The 18936-nt window shown below is 45.0% G+C and overlaps 1 protein-coding gene across 3 annotated transcripts in view; it reads left to right on the top strand.

The window, feature by feature from the left end:
• The window catches only part of FLNC (filamin C), a 77340-nt gene that overhangs the window by 16588 nt on the left and 41816 nt on the right, over nucleotides 1–18936 (top strand). For 2 of the 3 annotated variants that reach the window (XM_056573117.1, XM_056573116.1), the window contains exon 2: nucleotides 18425–18673. In XM_056573117.1, coding sequence (XP_056429092.1) covers nucleotides 18425–18673 — 249 coding nt within the window. Of the gene's footprint in view, nucleotides 1–14548; nucleotides 14650–18424; nucleotides 18674–18936 lie in introns of those variants that run through there. The other variant, XM_056573118.1, reaches the window with a different exon arrangement.

The following is an 18936-nucleotide window of genomic DNA, read 5'->3' as shown; positions in this document are numbered from 1 at the left end:
GCTGTGAAAGCATTACAAAGAGTGTGAAATCTAAACCATATGTGAAATGCCTCATTTTATTATTAATATCCTATAACATACTGTGACATTTGAGCACAACATTTGGCTCCGGCTATGGCAGCATGAGTGTTCTATTCAGCAATAACTAATAATAATAAATATATGTACCACTCATTTTAGATGGCAGATTGATCTTAAGCATGACAGTGAAACGTTTAATGGGCTGGTCTTGGCATAGTTCCTTTCTTCCACCCTGGCATCCTGGGACACAGCTGTCACTGGTCTCCTGTCCTTGTAGTTTTGAGGCTTCCAATGGGGATGGAAAGTCTCAGTGACACAGCAAATAGCAGAGAGTGTTCGAGAACCATTTAGAGAGTACAACCTGAAACATACAACCCAGTGTAAAGGAGATTCAGATAGTTCCAATCAAATTTCACACAGCCCTAATCCATGTCTTCTAAAAAATGACACAAAATAAATACACTGCCTCTAGAAAAAGGAGAATGACTCCAGGAGATAACATTATGACAAAATAATGCATATGGATAAAGAGACCCTTCTCAATGGCACATATGAAAGAGGAGGCCCTATAGCAAATTAAGCCCCCATAAGGGTGTCAGCTGTGGAATTTCTGGGCAGAATTTCTTCCGGAGACCAAGCCAGCGGCACTAGGACCGTGTGGACTGTTTTGCCGTCCCCATAGATGTCAATGCATTTCTGAGCAGATCTCCCAAAAGATCTACCCAGAAATGCATTGCCATCTATGGGGACAGCAATGCAGTCCGTGCGGTCCTAGTGCCGATGGCTAAATCTCTGCCCAGAGATTCTGTAGTGTGAACCTATCCTTACGGGGCTATTCCCAAGGCAGAATTTATGCTTGTGGAATTCCGCCTCAAAATAAAGCTCATAGGAGGGTATTTATCAATTTTGCCTGTTGACAGTTTCTTTTTACCCTTCTTTTTTTCACTTTGGTTTTCCTGGACATGCCCCAAATTTATCATTTGGTGCACGTTGTTAGTAATTTTAGCTCAAATGTTGAAATCAGCTGTTCACAGCGCCATTTACACAGAACTTACCACCACAGAGGACATTGTATTTTACCCTGTAGAGCAGCCATTTCGGAGTCCCTCCTGCAGTATATCAGCAAGCGACATGAGTTATTTTCTTTTGTGGGGTTTATAGCCACCATGTGAAATGGATTTTTTTTTTTTGTTACTTTAGTGCAGTGGTCTTCAACCTGCGGACCTCCAGATGTTGCAAAACTACAACTCCCAGCATGCCCGGACAGCCAACGGCTGTCCGGGCATGCTGGGAGTTGTAGTTTTGCAACATCTGGAGGTCCGCAGGTTCGAGACCACTGCTTTAGTGTTTACCTTTCCTGAACCTGTGTGGCCGTTGGCTGTCCGAGCATGGTGGGAGTTGTAGTTTTGCAACATCTGGAGGTCCGCAGGTTCGAGACCACTGCTTTAGTGCTTACCTTTCCTGAACCTGTGTGGCCATGTCCAATCCTGGCTCAACGGAGGGTGAAGGATCCTCAGAGACAACTATGTCGCAGGATGGTATTGAGCAGCCCTGGAGGCGTCGCTGCTTTCACAAAAACATTTTTTTAATGTATTTTGCCGCCTTTATATTTTCTGACATTGCTAAGTGTGTTTTCCATGTGCAAAATTTCTTGGCGGTGAAAAAAAACCCCAATGGCGCAAAATTGCACCAAAGATCGATTGGCGCAAATGATAAATTACTGACTAAAGTTAAAATCACACACAGGACCGTGTGATTTTGATAAAGTTGTAAAAATGACAGTGGAGAAAATGCACCAAACTTTGGCGCAAAAAGACACTGCGCCAAAAGCATTGCGCCAAAGTTACATTAAAAAAACACATAAATCCTTTGATAAATACCCCCCATAGACTTTTATGGGATTCCCTACTCCCATTTACACTTCTGAATTTCCATTTGCGGAATTCCGCAAGCGTAAATTCAGAAGTGTGAATAGACCTTTATGCTGGTTACGTGCACTGTGAATTTATAACACTACAGTTCTTCTGGAGAGAGCATACCTACAACAGGTAGCAAAGGGGAGCAACAAGGGTCTTTATGGTGTATACTCCACTCTACCCCAGAGTTCTGACATATTTCGCCCAAGCTTTTTCTTTCTTTCCCTAATGAGTATGGTTTGCCTTTTACATAGGATATATTCCATTGCTTTTTGGGTAATTGTCATTTTTTCTTTCCTTTATGCGGATTTCTCAATCTTCAGTTGTCCACCTAAATACCAGCAGACAATTCTAGTTTCAGCATATAACTACATTTGCGTCACCTGTTGCTTGAGAAAATAGATCACTCAGCATTTAAAAATGAAAACTATGTCATAGTGTTATAAATACCCCTGGAGCAAGTACATCAGTAATTACTGGCATTATACGTTCCTTAGAAAACATGGAAATAATATCCAGGATTTAAAGGGGTATTCCAGGCAAAAACTTTTTTTATATAAATATATATATATCAACTGGCTCCGGAAAGTTAAACAGATTTGTAAATTACTTCTATTAAAAAATCTTAATCCTTCCAATAGTTATTAGCTTCTGAAGTTGAGTTGCTGTTTTCTGTCTAACTGCTTTCTGATGACTCACGTCGCGGGAGCTGTGCAGCTCCTATGGGGATATTCTCCCATCATGCACAGCTCCTGTGACGTGACATCATCATTGAGCAGTTAGACAGAAAACTTCAGAAGCTAATAACTATTGGAAGGATTAAGATTTTTTAATAGAAGTAATTTACAAATCTGTTTATCTTTCCGGAGCCAGTTGATATATATATAAAAAAGTTTTTGCCTGGAATACCCCTTTAATGATAAGTGAATCTGTTCAATTTTTGCTGATGTGAGTTAATTTGTATACTACTGACCATAGAAGTATAAGGCCTGGTTCGCACCTCATAGAGTTTGACAGTGTATTTTATTTTAGGTGCGCATTTTCATCCAGAATCAGCCAAAAAAACACTGTCTTTTTTATTGATTACAGGCCTATATGCGGGTGTAAAATAAAATACGTCAGTCATTTGTAGTCTGAACCTGGTCTAAGGTACATGTACACCATTAATAACTACATGGGTTTAGGGGGCATATTTATAAATTTTGGCACAGTATTTACTGGATATATACTGTGCCAAACATTTAAAGGGGTATTCTGGCTTCATACATCTTATCCCCTATCCAAAGCATAGGGGATAAGATGTATGATCACTAGGGTCCCGCCACTGGGGAACTCGGTGCAGCCCCCGACATTCTGTGCCGGGTGCTGCCTCCGAGACGGGACGTCACGCCATGCCCCCTCCATTCATGACAGTCGGGGGCTGCACCGAGATCCCGGGGTCCCCAGCGGTGGGACCCTAGTGATCATACATCATATCCCCTGTCCTTTGGATAGTGGATAAGATGTATAAATCCGGAATACCCCCGGATTCCGAGCATAAATATGTGAGAATGTGGTGGTTCTAAATGTTGGAACATCCCCCCTGAAACAATAGGGTTAGACAAATGTTGCAAAATAAGTAAAATGTCTGATCTACATTGTCAGCTGGTATGGTCTGACTAAATAAACCCCATCTGCAAACTGCGAACTGTCAGGCATGAAGAAAACATGCAAATATGGCATCCAGATGCTTTATAAATATGCATGTGCATGAGAATGTGCTTGAGCCATTGACAGATTTTATAGACTATAAGTACCGTATTTTTCGCCATATAAGACGCAAAACTGGGGGGAAAAAGTTGGTGCGTCTTATACGCCGAATGCACACACCTATCGCGGCGGTCCATGTGGCCTGTTACGCCGAGCGCTCCGGGTCCCCGCTCCTCCCCGGAGCGCTCGCTTCACTCTCCCCGCGGCAGCGCTCCGGTCACGTCCTCTGACCCGGGGCGCTGCGATTCCGCTGCCAGCCGGGATGCGATTCGCGATGCGGGTAGCGCCCGCTCGCGATGCGCACCCCGGCTCCCCTACCTGACTCGCTCTCCGTCTGTTCTGTAGCGGCGCGCGCGGCCCCGCTCCCTAGGGCGCGCGTGCGCCGGGTCTCTGCGATTTAAAGGGCCACTGCGCCGCTGATTGGCGCAGTGGTTCCAATTAGTGTGTTCACCTGTGCACTTCCCTATATCACCTCACTTCCCCTGCACTCCCTTGCCGGATCTTGTTGCCTTAGTGCCAGTGAAAGCGTTCCTTGTGTGTTCCTTGCCTGTGTTTCCAGACCTTCTGCCGTTGCCCCTGACTACGATCCTTGCTGCCTGCCCCGACCTTCTGCTACGTCCGACCTTGCTTTTGCCTACTCCCTTGTACCGCGCCTATCTTCAGCAGCCAGAGAGGTGAGCCGTTGCTAGTGGATACGACCTGGTCACTACCGCCGCAGCAAGACCATCCCGCTTTGCGGCGGGCTCTGGTGAAAACCAGTAGTGGCTTAGAACCGGTCCACTAGCACGGTCCACGCCAATCCCTCTCTGGCACAGAGGATCCACTACCTGCCAGCCGGCATCGTGACAGTAGATCCGGCCATGGATCCCGCTGAAGTTCCTCTGCCAGTTGTCGCTGACCTCACCACGGTGGTCGCCCAGCAGTCACAACAGATAGCGCAACAAGGCCAACAGCTGTCTCAACTGACCATTATGCTACAACAGTTACTACCACAGCTTCAGCAGTCATCTCCTCCGCCAGCTCCTGCACCTCCTCCGCAGCGAGTGGCCGCTCCTGGGATACGCTTATCCTTGCCGGATAAATTTGATGGGGACTCTAAGTTTTGCCGTGGCTTTCTTTCCCAATGTTCCCTGCATCTGGAGATGATGTCGGACCTGTTTCCCACTGAAAGGTCTAAGGTGGCTTTCGTAGTCAGCCTTCTGTCCGGAAAAGCCCTGTCATGGGCCACACCGCTCTGGGACCGCAATGACCCCGTCACTGCCTCTGTACACTCCTTCTTCTCGGAAATCCGAAGTGTCTTTGAGGAACCTGCCCGAGCCTCTTCTGCTGAGACTGCCCTGTTGAACCTGGTCCAGGGTAATTCTTCCGTTGGCGAGTATGCCGTACAATTCCGTACTCTTGCTTCAGAATTGTCCTGGAATAATGAGGCCCTCTGCGCGACCTTCAAAAAAGGCCTATCCAGCAACATTAAAGATGTTCTGGCCGCACGAGAAATTCCTGCTAATCTACATGAACTTATTCACCTAGCCACTCGCATTGACATGCGTTTTTCCGAAAGGCGTCAGGAACTCCGCCAAGATATGGACTCTGTTCGCACGAGGCGTTTCTTCTCCTCGGCTCCTCTCTCCTCTGGTCCCCTGCAATCTGTTCCTGTGCCTTCCGCCGTGGAGGCTATGCAGGTCGACCGGTCTCGCCTGACACCTCAAGAGAGGACACGACGCCGTATGGAGAACCTCTGCCTGTACTGTGCTAGTACCGAACACTTCCTGAGAGATTGTCCTATCCGTCCTCCCCGCCTGGAAAGACGTACGCTGACTCCGCACAAAGGTGAGACAGTCCTTGATGTCTACTCTGCTTCTCCACGTCTTACTGTGCCTGTGCGGATGTCTGCCTCTGCCTTCTCCTTCTCTACAGTGGCCTTCTTGGACTCTGGATCTGCAGGAAATTTTATTTTGGCCTCTCTCGTCAACAGGTTCAACATCCCGGTGACCAGTCTCGCCAGACCCCTCTACATCAATTGTGTAAATAATGAAAGATTGGACTGTACCATACGTTTCCGCACGGAGCCCCTTCTTATGAGCATCGGATCTCATCATGAGAGGATTGAACTTTTGGTCCTCCCCAATTGCACCTCGGAAATTCTCCTTGGACTTCCCTGGCTTCAACTTCATTCCCCTACCCTGGATTGGTCCACTGGGGAGATCAAGAGTTGGGGGTCCTCTTGTTCCAAGAACTGTCTAAAACCGGTTCCCAGTAACCCTTGCCGTAACTCTGTGGTTCCTCCAGTAACCGGTCTCCCTAAGGCCTATATGGACTTCGCGGATGTTTTCTGCAAAAAACAAGCTGAGACTCTACCTCCTCACAGGCCTTATGATTGCCCTATCGACCTCCTCCCGGGCACTACTCCACCCCGGGGCAGAATTTATTCTCTCTCTGCCCCAGAGACTCTTGCCATGTCCGAATACGTCCAGGAGAATGTAAAAAAGGGCTTTATCCGTAAATCCTCCTCTCCTGCCGGAGCCGGATTTTTCTTTGTGTCCAAAAAAGATGGCTCCCTACGTCCTTGCATTGACTACCGCGGTCTTAATAAAATCACGGTTAAGAACCGCTACCCCTTACCCCTCATCTCTGAACTCTTTGATCGCCTCCAAGGTGCCCACATCTTCACTAAATTGGACTTAAGAGGCGCCTATAACCTCATCCGCATCAGAGAGGGGGACGAGTGGAAAACGGCATTTAACACCAGAGATGGACACTTTGAGTATCTGGTCATGCCCTTTGGACTGTGCAACGCCCCTGCCGTCTTCCAAGACTTTGTCAATGAAATTTTTCGTGATCTGTTATACTCCTGTGTTGTTGTATATCTGGACGATATCCTAATTTTTTCTGCCAATCTAGAAGAACACCGCCAGCATGTCCGTATGGTTCTTCAGAGACTTCGTGACAACCAACTCTATGCCAAAATTGAGAAATGTCTGTTTGAATGCCAATCTCTTCCTTTTCTAGGATATTTGGTCTCTGGCCAGGGACTACAGATGGATCCAGACAAACTCTCTGCCGTCTTAGATTGGCCACGCCCCTCCGGACTCCGTGCTATCCAACGCTTTTTGGGGTTCGCCAATTATTACAGGCAATTTATTCCACATTTTTCTACCATTGTGGCTCCTATCGTGGCTTTAACCAAAAAAAATGCTGATCCCAAGTCCTGGCCTCCTCAAGCAGAAGACGCCTTTAAACGACTCAAGTCTGCCTTTTCTTCGGCTCCCGTCCTCTCCAGACCTGACCCTTCCAAACCCTTCCTATTGGAGGTTGATGCCTCCTCAGTGGGAGCTGGAGCTGTTCTTCTACAAAAAAATTCTTCCGGGCATGCTGTCACTTGTGGTTTTTTCTCTAGGACCTTCTCTCCAGCGGAGAGGAACTACTCCATCGGGGATCGAGAGCTTCTAGCCATTAAATTAGCACTTGAGGAATGGAGGCATCTGCTGGAGGGATCAAGTTCTCCTGTTATTATCTACACCGACCACAAGAACCTCTCCTACCTCCAGTCTGCCCAACGGCTGAATCCCCGCCAGGCCCGGTGGTCTCTGTTCTTTGCCCGATTTAATTTTGAGATTCACTTTCGTCCTGCCGATAAAAACATTAGGGCCGATGCTCTCTCTCGTTCCTCGGATGCCTCAGAAGTTGAACTCTCTCCGCAACACATCATTCCACCTGACTGCCTGATCTCCACTTCTCCTGCCTCCATCAGGCAGACTCCTCTAGGAAAGACCTTTGTTTCTCCTCGCCAACGCCTCGGAATCCTCAAATGGGGTCACTCCTCCCATCTCGCAGGTCATGCGGGTATCAAGAAATCTGTGCAACTCATCTCCCGCTTCTATTGGTGGCCGACTCTGGAGACGGATGTTGTGGACTTTGTGCGAGCCTGCACTATCTGTGCCCGGGATAAGACTCCTCGCCAGAAGCCCGCTGGTTTTCTTCATCCTCTGCCTGTCCCCGAACAGCCTTGGTCTCTGATTGGTATGGATTTTATTACTGATTTACCCCCTTCCCGTGGCAACACTGTTATTTGGGTGGTCGTTGATCGATTCTCCAAAATGGCACATTTCATCCCTCTTCCTGGTCTTCCTTCTGCGCCTCAGTTGGCTAAACAATTTTTTGTACACATTTTTCGTCTTCACGGGTTGCCTACGCAGATTGTCTCGGATAGAGGCGTCCAATTCGTGTCTAAATTCTGGAGGGCTCTCTGTAAACAACTCAAGATTAAATTAAATTTTTCTTCTGCATATCATCCCCAGTCCAATGGACAAGTAGAAAGGATTAACCAGATCTTGGGTGATTATTTGCGACATTTTGTTTCCTCCCGCCAGGATGACTGGGCAGATCTCCTCCCATGGGCCGAATTCTCGTATAACTTCAGGGTCTCTGAGTCTTCCTCCAAATCCCCATTTTTCGTGGTGTACGGCCGTCACCCTCTTCCCCCCCTCCCTACTCCCTTGCCCTCTGGTCTGCCCGCTGTGGATGAAATTTCTCGTGACCTTTCCATCATATGGAGAGAGACCCAAAAATCTCTCTTACAGGCTTCATCACGCATGAAGAAGTTCGCGGATAAGAAAAGAAGAGCCCCCCCCGTTTTTTCCCCTGGAGACAAGGTATGGCTCTCCGCTAAATATGTCCGCTTCCGTGTCCCTAGCTACAAGTTGGGACCACGCTATCTTGGTCCTTTCAAAATTTTGTGTCAAATTAATCCTGTCTCTTATAAACTTCTTCTTCCTCCCTCTCTTCGTATCCCTAATGCCTTTCACGTCTCTCTTCTCAAACCACTCATCCTCAACCGTTTTTCTCCCAAGTCTGTTCCTCCCACTCCTGTTTCCGGCTCCTCGGACATCTTCTCGGTCAAAGAAATTTTAGCTGCCAAAAAGGTCAGAGGGCAAAAATTTTTTTTAGTGGACTGGGAGGGTTGTGGTCCTGAAGAGAGATCCTGGGAACCTGAGGACAACATCCTAGACAAAAGTCTGCTCCTCAGGTTCTCAGGCTCTAAGAAGAGGGGGAGACCCAAGGGGGGGGGTACTGTTACGCCGAGCGCTCCGGGTCCCCGCTCCTCCCCGGAGCGCTCGCTTCACTCTCCCCGCGGCAGCGCTCCGGTCACGTCCTCTGACCCGGGGCGCTGCGATTCCGCTGCCAGCCGGGATGCGATTCGCGATGCGGGTAGCGCCCGCTCGCGATGCGCACCCCGGCTCCCCTACCTGACTCGCTCTCCGTCTGTTCTGTCCCGGCGCGCGCGGCCCTGCTCCCTAGGGCGCGCGCGCGCCGGGTCTCTGCGATTTAAAGGGCCACTGCGCCGCTGATTGGCGCAGTGGTTCCAATTAGTGTGTTCACCTGTGCACTTCCCTATATCACCTCACTTCCCCTGCACTCCCTTGCCGGATCTTGTTGCCTTAGTGCCAGTGAAAGCGTTCCTTGTGTGTTCCTTGCCTGTGTTTCCAGACCTTCTGCCGTTGCCCCTGACTACGATCCTTGCTGCCTGCCCCGACCTTCTGCTACGTCCGACCTTGCTTTTGCCTACTCCCTTGTACCGCGCCTATCTTCAGCAGCCAGAGAGGTGAGCCGTTGCTAGTGGATACGACCTGGTCACTACCGCCGCAGCAAGACCATCCCGCTTTGCGGCGGGCTCTGGTGAAAACCAGTAGTGGCTTAGAACCGGTCCACTAGCACGGTCCACGCCAATCCCTCTCTGGCACAGAGGATCCACTACCTGCCAGCCGGCATCGTGACATGGCCATCAACGTCCGGGACCCGCGGCTAATACAGGACATCACCGATCGCGGTGATGCACTGTATTAACCCTTCAGACTCGGCGATCAAAGCTGACCGCCGCGACTGAAGGGAAAGTGAAACTAACTCGGCTGCTCAGTCAGGCTGTTCGGGACCGCCGCGGTGAAATCGCGGCGTCCCAAACAGCTTACAGGACACCGGGAGGGACCTTACCTGCCTCCTCGGTGTCTGCTCCGTGCCTCGGTGTCTGCTCCGTGTCATCACGTCGTCACGCACGCCGTCCCGTCATCCAATAGGAGCGGCGTGCATAGCGACGTGACGGATATTGTGGATCCCGGGGAAGAAGATGTCCGGAGCGTCGGGGACACCCCGGGGACGCGGCGACAGCGATTGAGCGACATCCAGGCCAGCGGTGACGGGTTTGGAGCGGCGGGGACACGTGAGTATTACCTCCTATACCAGTGGTCTTCAACCTGCAGACCTCCAGATGTTGCAAAACTACAATTCCCAGCATGCCCGGACAGCCAACGGCTGTCCGGGCATGCTGGGAGTTGTAGTTTTGCAACATCTGGAGGTCCGCAGGTTGAAGATCACTGTTGGGTTCAGAATCTTTTTTTTCTAGATTTTGCACCTTTAAAATTGGGTGCGTCTTATATGCCGATGCGTCCTATAGGGCGAAAAATATGTTACATTGCTGTGAGGAAACTACCTAGAAGGCAAAAAGTCATCAGACAGCTATCATTGGTGCACTAGTGACAAGTGACATATCTGACAGTCGGGTCGCCCTCCTTAAACAAATCATCTGTGCTGTCCAAAAGCTACAGGCAAACTGACTCAGTTGTGGTCTTTCACTTGGCCAGAGATATGCTAGGTTCCCTCTGTTTATATATCCAATTGGATTCATCCTGTAGGCAATATAGTCTCCTAATATGACTATAAAAGCTTTTAATGATCTTCTGTTATGATACATTTCTTATCAATGGTCCTTTCTAAGGGTGCGTTCACACGTCGGAATTCAAGAGGAATTTACTCGAGTAATTCCTCTTGAATTATCCGCTCCAAAAGAATTGCCATTTTCTCTGCCATTGACTTCAATGTAATTTCCGCTGTCCTGTTCACACAGCGTAAATTCCGCTAGCGGAATTCCGACACTGAATTCCGTTCCGCTTGAAGAAAAAGCATGTTCATTCTTCAAGCGGAATCCGCTAGCAGAATTCAATTGAAGTCAGTGGGAAAAAAATTTGACGCCCGAGATCGTTTCCGCACGGACTTCGCGCGGAAAAATGTAGAAGAGACAGCCCATGGAAAAAGGATGACACCCATTCTCCACCCCACACTCCACCCTTTTTTTTACTCGTCATCCACATCAACTTGTAATTTGTTTGTAGATTTTTTTCGGGACATTTTGGGGCTTATATAACACTTGCAGCTCTAATTTCTGACTAGCACAATCATAAAATGGCCAATTCGGCCCTCCCACAAACCCTCCCCTTCCTTCTTCCCCCTTTCCGCGTGTAATTCCGTGCGCATTTCCGCGCGCATTCCACCCGAATTCCGCATGAATTCCGCGCAAAATGAAATTTCAATTTTTTGGACGTAATTTTTTCTGCTCGAATTCCTTTTGAATTCCGACGTGTGAGCGCACCCTAAGATGTTAGAAAGATTTTGGCAGACGTTCTACATGAAGTGTTAGGGCCCATTCACACGGCACAATATCGGAGGTTTTTTTTTGTGGCTACCGGTGCTAGGGCCACTCGGAAATGATGGCAATGGATTCCCATGAGGATTCCGCTGAGGGAGTGAACATGTTCATTCTTTCTGCAGAGTCTGGAATTTGAATTTCCCGGCAGACTTTTTCAATGTAGTAATTCTGCTGTGTGTTGGGTGCATAGAATTCCATTGAAAACAATGAGAGGCTGTGGCACCAGAAATTCCAAGCAGAATATTTATGCTAGATTCCACTTGGAAATTCTGTCATGTGAATGAGACCTTGCAAGATCATGGGCACTGCCACTGTCAACCGTTCGTTATCTGGGTGTTCAGACCCTCACTAATTGTTAGATATAGCCAGAAGAAGCACGCAGCTAGGCAGTTGAATCCCCAGTTCGCTGCCTGTTACTTCTTGATGCAGGAGACGGCTTTCATTGTAATTGATATGGAGATCACTAGAGATGAGCGAACTTACAGTAAATTCGATTCGTCACGAACTTCTCGGCTCGGCAGTTGATGACTTTTCCTGCATAAATTAGTTCAGCTTTCAGGTGCTCCGGTGGGCTGGAAAAGGTGGATACATTCCTAGGAAAGAGTCTCCTAGGACTGTATCCACCTTTTCCAGCCCACGGGAGCACCTGAAAGCTGAACTCATTTATGCAGGAAAAGTCATCAACTGCCGAGCCGAGAAGTTTGTGACGAATCGAATTTACTGTAAGTTCGCTCATCTCTAGAGATCACAGCAAGCCAGGGGGAGAAACGCTCAGCCGAGTGCTTCTCCTGGCTCTATCTAGTGATAGGTGGGGGTCTTACTTCCCAGACTCTGACCACTTCTAACTTTTGACATGCCTCTAGGACAGTGTTTCCCAACCAGTGTGCCTCCAGCTGTTGTAAAATGACAACTCTCAGCATTCCTGGACAGCCTTTGCCTGTGCAGGCATGCTAGGAGTTGTAGTTTCACAACATCTGAATGCACACTGATTAGGAAACTCATACTGTAGGGCAGTGGTCTTCAACCTGCGGACCTTCAGATGTTGCAAAACTACAACTCCCAGCATGCCCGGACAGCCGTTGGCTGTCCGGGCATGCTGGGAGTTGTAGTTTTGCAACATCTGGAGGTCCGCAGGTTGAAGACCACTGCTGTAGGGCAGGTCTGGCATACCGGTTAGGTGGACTCTTTTTTTATTGCAACATTGTACAGTATAGAGACCCATTACATTTTGACATAGTGAGACTCCTACTGTGCACTCTTTGCCTCTTTTGCTAAATTACGGAACAGACGAGACTATGGGGGGTAACAGAGTTGGATTATTGCTATGGGGCAGGTGGTGTAGGCTTGCCGGTTCAGTGACAGGTGTCACCCACTTGGTCCAGCGACTTCAACAGTTGGTCCTGATTCTACAGCAGGAAACAGCTGAGAACACGAAAGCCTGCCGATCTGGAGTCACGATTGCATTCTTTTATTATGGCAGCTGTCCCCAGACAATCTTCTACCTTCTAGTGTGAGTGTGTGAAGTTTGTGCACTGCACGTATCCATACACTTTCTTCTACAATTACCTTTAGGCCGCATTCACACTTTAGAAATTGACCAGTATGTTTTCATCTATCAGTTTAACAGGACTGGAGAGACTCAAGAAATAGAAGCATAAATGTATCCATTATATTTTTTTCTGTGTTTAGGACTTTTTTCTTCTAGTTTTGGCTTAAAGTCAATCAAATACTGACGTGTGATCGCAACCTATGGATGGTTTCACACAAGAGTTATATGACATTTTTGCATCGTTATTGGAGCTGAATGTCCCTGTCCAAAACGCAGGTCCAATGACCCAAACTGACCGCATCATAGATCACTACCTTAAAAGGGTCCTCCGGTGGAAAACTTTATTTTTATTTTTTTATTAACTGGTGCCAGAAAGTTAAACAGATTTTTAAATGACTTCTATTAAAAAATCTTAATCCTTCATATAAGTAGCTGCAGAAAACTATAGCAGAAATTATTTTCTTTTAAACACAGAGCTGTCTCCTGACATCATGAGCACAGTGCTCTCTGCTGACATCTCTGTCCAAAGCAGCATATGTTTGCTATGGGGATTTTCCCCTACTCTGCACAGTTCGTAAAATGGACAGAGATGTCAGCAGAGAGCACTGTGCTTATGATGTCAGCAGACAGCTCTGTGTTTCAAAAGAAAAATAATTTCCACTGTAGTATTCAGCAGCTAATAAGTACTGGAAGGATTAAGATTTTTTAATAGAAGTCATTTACAAATCTGTTTTACTTTCTGGCACCAGTTGATTTAAAAAAAAAGGGTTTTCACTGGAGTACCCCTTTAAGACTTTAAAAAACACCTAAATTGTGATTATAGGCACATCCTTTTCGCCTCATGGCAATATTTCTCTAAAAAACACACTTTAAATACAAAAATGCATACTTGAATAACAAAATGGCCCATCATGTGAACTGACTTCAACCTAATAAGTCAAATTAGTTTACCTGGGTGATCTCCAGCACCAATAACATTAAAGGGGAACTCCGGTGAAAAACAAATGTTTTCAAATGATCTAGTGCCAGAAAGTTAAACAGATTTGTAAATTACTTCCATTTAAAAATCTTAATCCTTCCAGTACTTATCAGCTGTAGTATACTACAGATATACTACAGAGAAATTTGTGAAGTTCTTTCCAGTTTGACCACAGTGCTCTCTGCTGACACCTCTGTCCGTGTCAGGAACTTTCCAGAGCAGAATAGGTTTGCTATGTTGATTTGCTTCTAATCTCGACAGTTCCTGACATGGACAGAGGGGTCAGCAGAGAGCATTGTGGTCAGACAGAAAAGAAGTCCACTATTTTCTCTGTAGTATACAGCAGCTGATAAGTACTGGAAGGATTAAGATTTTATATAGTAATTTACAAGTATGTTTAACTTTCTGACACCAGTTGATTTGAAAGTATTTGTTTTCCACTTGTTTCCACCGGAGTTCCCCTTTAGATAGATAGATAACCAGATGCAGTGATCAATCTCCACACTCTCTCTTCAAAGACATGGGAAATGTAGACAGCATTAGGAAATCAATTCAGTAAAGAAATTGCACTCAGTATAGCAGCAAACCCATGCCTGCCACATAAGCTAAAACAGGTAAGCACAAGGCATATACAAAAATCTCTGCATTATTCTCTAATAATAGCCTATTGCATGGTATAAGCAAAAAATAAAATAAAATTAATTAACATTTTCCCAGAGTGTTTCTTTAACAAGTTACCTAAACTCGTCACATCTCCACATTTCCATTGCTTTATATTCCTGGGCATTTTGTTTTCCTTTGTTCTTTTATAGTTTATGGAAAAACTGAGAAGAAAGTGGAGTGGAGCGAACGCATGACTCATGACTTAGTGTTTACATCTGACATATTGCACATAAGTGGTTGTGTACTCCTTTACTTGTATTGCGTGTACAGTGCTTTGTGCTATACTAAAATATAATGTGTAGGTATATATTGTACATATTATTCCTTCTTATAGGCTAAAACAGCACATCCACATTATGTTTATGCAAAAGTATCATGTTATTCATAGGCAAACGGTAAAAATAATGTATTAAACATAGCACTACAGTTGAAAATTGTATATATATATATATATATATATATATATATCTATATATATATTCCATGTTTTATGTTGGCAGCATAGTCGCTTTAGGTTTAGTTTTGACTTAATGTCAGATTTCGTTGAGTTATAATGGGTCAATAGGAGTTCGTTTTTACTGACCAGAACAGCATAGTAGACTACATTATTCTTCCTGTGTCAATTAATGGAAAATTGACATAAACCATGACATTTGTGTGAAGAAAGTTTATAACAGCAAGCTACATCTATATGTATAAAACTCAACGTGTGTGTATGTATGTATGTATATATGTGTGTATGTTCCACAAAAACTTTCAAACGGCTAAAGATATTAACATGAAACTTGGCACACATGTTACTTATAGGTCAACAACAAACATAGGGTAGGGGATTTAACCCTTACTCACCCCCATTTGCCAGGGGCAGGGTTTATGTTTAAAGTCCCATAGAAGTCAATGGGAAATATATGTTACTGCATAACTTCCAAACGGCTGGAGATATTTCGATAATACTTGGTCACATGTTACTTATATGTCCACTTAAAATATAGGCTAGTTAATTTAACCCTTAAATACCCCCATTTGTTAGGATCAGGGTTTTTGATGCAAATCAATGGGAAATGTATGTTCTCACATAACTTCCGTACGGCTGGAGATATTTCAATACATATTACGAGTCAGGATATGAGGACGGGATGGGAGGTCGGGATATGAGGTCAAGATAGGAGGTCGGGAAAGGAGGTCGGGAAAGGAGGACGGGATAGGAGGACGGGATAGGAGGACGGGATAAAAGGACGGGAAAGGAGGTCGGGATAGGAGGACGGGATAGGAGGTCTGGATAGGAGGTCGGGATAGGAGGTCGAGATAGGAGGATGGGATAGGAGGTCGAGATAGGAGGTCGAGATATGAGGACGGAAAAGGAGGTCAGGATAGGAGGTCGGGATAGGAGGTCGGGATAGGAGGACGGGATAGGAGGTTGAGATAGGAGGACGGGATAGGAGGTCGGGATAGGAGGTCGGGATAGGAGCTCGAGATTGGAGGACGGGATAGGAGGTCGGGATAGGAGGTCGGGATAGGAGGTCGAGATAGGAGGACGGGATAGGAGGACAGGATAGGAGGTCGGGATAGGAGGTTGAGATAAGAGGTCGGGATAGGAGGCCGGGGTATGAGGACGGGATATGAGGTTGGGATATGACAACAATATATGAGGACGGGATATGAAGTCAAAAGCTTCCTCTGTTGATTTTCCTACACAACAAGGATTAGGAAGGAAAAACCGGGCAATGCCGGGCACTCAGCTAGTATAAAAATATATGCCGAATTTTAAACTACCTATTCACTAACATATTTATGAGTATGTGGCACAGCAATACAGTCTCATGTACAAACTGGCATCAAAATAAGCAGAGTAGTCCATAGCGGACAATCATATACCAGGTATCTTTTTTAACTATCTACGCAAGTCATTAAAAAAGAGGTTATGCGATAGGTGGCTCTAAGGGATCAATTTATTCCTCCAGTATGCTGGAAGTTGTAGTTTTGCAAGAGCAGCAGACAGATTGTTTGGAAATCCAAACACGGAAGATGTTTATGCAGGTGAATTCCAGATCCCAGTGTCTGCAGAAATAATAGACATGTCTATTCTTTCTGCGGATTCTGCATTGGAAATGCATTGCCATTAGAGATGAGCGAACTTACAGTAAATTCGATTCGTCACGAACTTCTCGGCTCGGCAGTTCATGACTTTTCCTGCATAAATTAGTTCAGCTTTCAGGTGCTCCGCTGGGCTGGAAAAGGTGGATACAGTCCTAGGAGACACTTTCCTAGGAATGTATCCACCTTTTCCAGCCCACCGGAGCACCTGAAGGCTGAACTAATTTACGCAGGATAAGTCATCAACTGCTGAGCCGAGAAGTTCGTGACGAATCGAATTTACTGTAAGTTCGCTCATCTCTAATTGCCATCTATGAGATTGCACATTGCTGAGTGTCCGCCGGAACATTCAAATGTGATGTGCAGAATGTTCGGCATTCCGCACATTTTCTATCCTTCCTTTCTAAATGTTGTACTGTTGTCAGATCTAATAGAACCCAAGATGATATTTCTCTGTCTAGACAAAACATTTTGACCTTTGTGTTGACAATGTTTGCGAGAACAATGTGAAAATGCTCTAATGTTTTATTTGCACAATAAGAGATTGCATAACACACAATTATGGGGTTTTTCGGCTATGTATAGATCAGTGCAACAGTATATACGGATTAAGTTATTATATCATAATCATAGAAAGTCCCATAATGATTAAAGCAGATTAAATACTAAACTATCCAAAGACTCTCAATGACTCAATAGACAACAGATAATACTGGAATCAGGTGAATTGGGTGTATGGTGAAGCAGGGTGTGTACTGGGCTATACTTAACATATAGATGACAAGGAGACTCATGAAGAATTTAAGCTACATGTTATTCCTGGAAAGTTGATTTTATTAATATTTTAATAGAACTAGGAGTTAAATGAGCCAATGACTCATGTCGGCACCTGTTCTACAATATGACAGCTGTGTGACTGATTTATAGACTATAAATTTTATTACTGTATAGAAACTTTGTGAAAAAATACTTTTTTAGGAATTAATCTTTCTTGTATGATAAATGATTCCTTGCTAATATAATCTCTTTATGATACAGTGATCCAGAACATTACATCATTCATTTGTTTTGTAGCCGTTATTGTTAGTAAAAAAATTTATTTAAATGAACCCACTAATTAAATGAGAAAACATACAAAATGTAAATAAAACTGGTATTAAAACACTAAGGGTCTATTAACACGGTAAGCGGAAATTCAGAAGTGTGAATGGGAGTTCAGAATCCCATAGAAGTCTATGGGCTTTAATTTGAGCGGAATTGCGCAAGTTGAAATTCTGCCATGTGAATAGACCCTTAATGGGGTACCCCGGTGGAAAACTTTTTTTTTTTTTTTTTTTAAATCAACTGGTACCAGAAAGTTAAATAGATTTGTAAATTACTTCTATTAAAAAATCTTATTCCTTCCAGTAATTATCAGCTGCTGAATACTACAGAGGAAATTCTTTTCTTTTTGGATTTCTTTTCTGTCTGTCCACAGTGGTCTCTACTGACACCTCTGTCCATGTCAGGAACTGTCCAGAGCAGGAAAAAAATCCCCATAGAAGGAGAAAATCCCCATAGCAAACATATGTTGCTCTCGACAGTTCCTAAAATGGACAGCAGAGGTCAGCAGAGAATTTACAAATCTGTTTAACTTTTTGGCACCAGTTGATTTGAGAAAAATTTTTCCCACCGGAGTACCCCTTTAAGCTACCTTCCCTAAAATAAAATCTGTGACTACCAAAGTATCCACTTAATAAAATATCTAAAATGCTCTGTCTATATGGTTCGCTTATGCCCAGTGCCTGATCGAGCAAAGTAATGATACTAGCACCATTATACAATGCCTATATGCACAATTTATCCTTGTCAAGAAAGTGCTATTTTACAGTAAAGTAATTAGATTATGATAAGGATAGTTTTTTAAAGGGTTACTACACTAATATTGATATTGATACTGATATTATACTAATATCGTGTCTCTTTCCTGTCATTTTCAGATTCAAAAGCAATTGTGGATGGAAATCTCAAGCTGATTTTGGGTCTTATCTGGACACTCATTCTGCACTACTCTATTTCTATGCCTATGTGGGAGGATGAGGACGAAGAAGACATCAAGAAGCAAACACCAAAGCAAAGACTTCTGGGGTGGATTCAGAATAAGATACCACAATTGCCTATCACTAACTTCCATAGGGACTGGCAGGATGGCAAGGCACTGGGTGCACTGGTAGATAACTGTGCGCCAGGTAAGTAAGATGTCCTTAGTCTAATAACCGTAAAGGAATTTAGTTGCCAATTTTATTTGACGCCATGTACTGAAAAACTCTAATATAAAATACTGCATCTATCCCAGGAAATGTAAAAATTTTAAGTGAATGTTAAGGCTAACACAAGCCGTAGAAAGGCAATGTCTCATAAAATATATGATGCTGAAAATGCTAGGTCCAGTTTAGAGTACTGTACCATTTTATGATATTTCATACTGGGAAAAGTCTCAGCAATACCTATA

This window comes from Hyla sarda, chromosome 4 (genome assembly GCF_029499605.1).
Source record: "Hyla sarda isolate aHylSar1 chromosome 4, aHylSar1.hap1, whole genome shotgun sequence".
Lineage (NCBI taxonomy): Eukaryota > Metazoa > Chordata > Amphibia > Anura > Hylidae > Hyla > Hyla sarda.
Note: the sequence above shows the minus strand (reverse complement) of the source record. Positions and strands in the feature narration are given on the sequence as shown.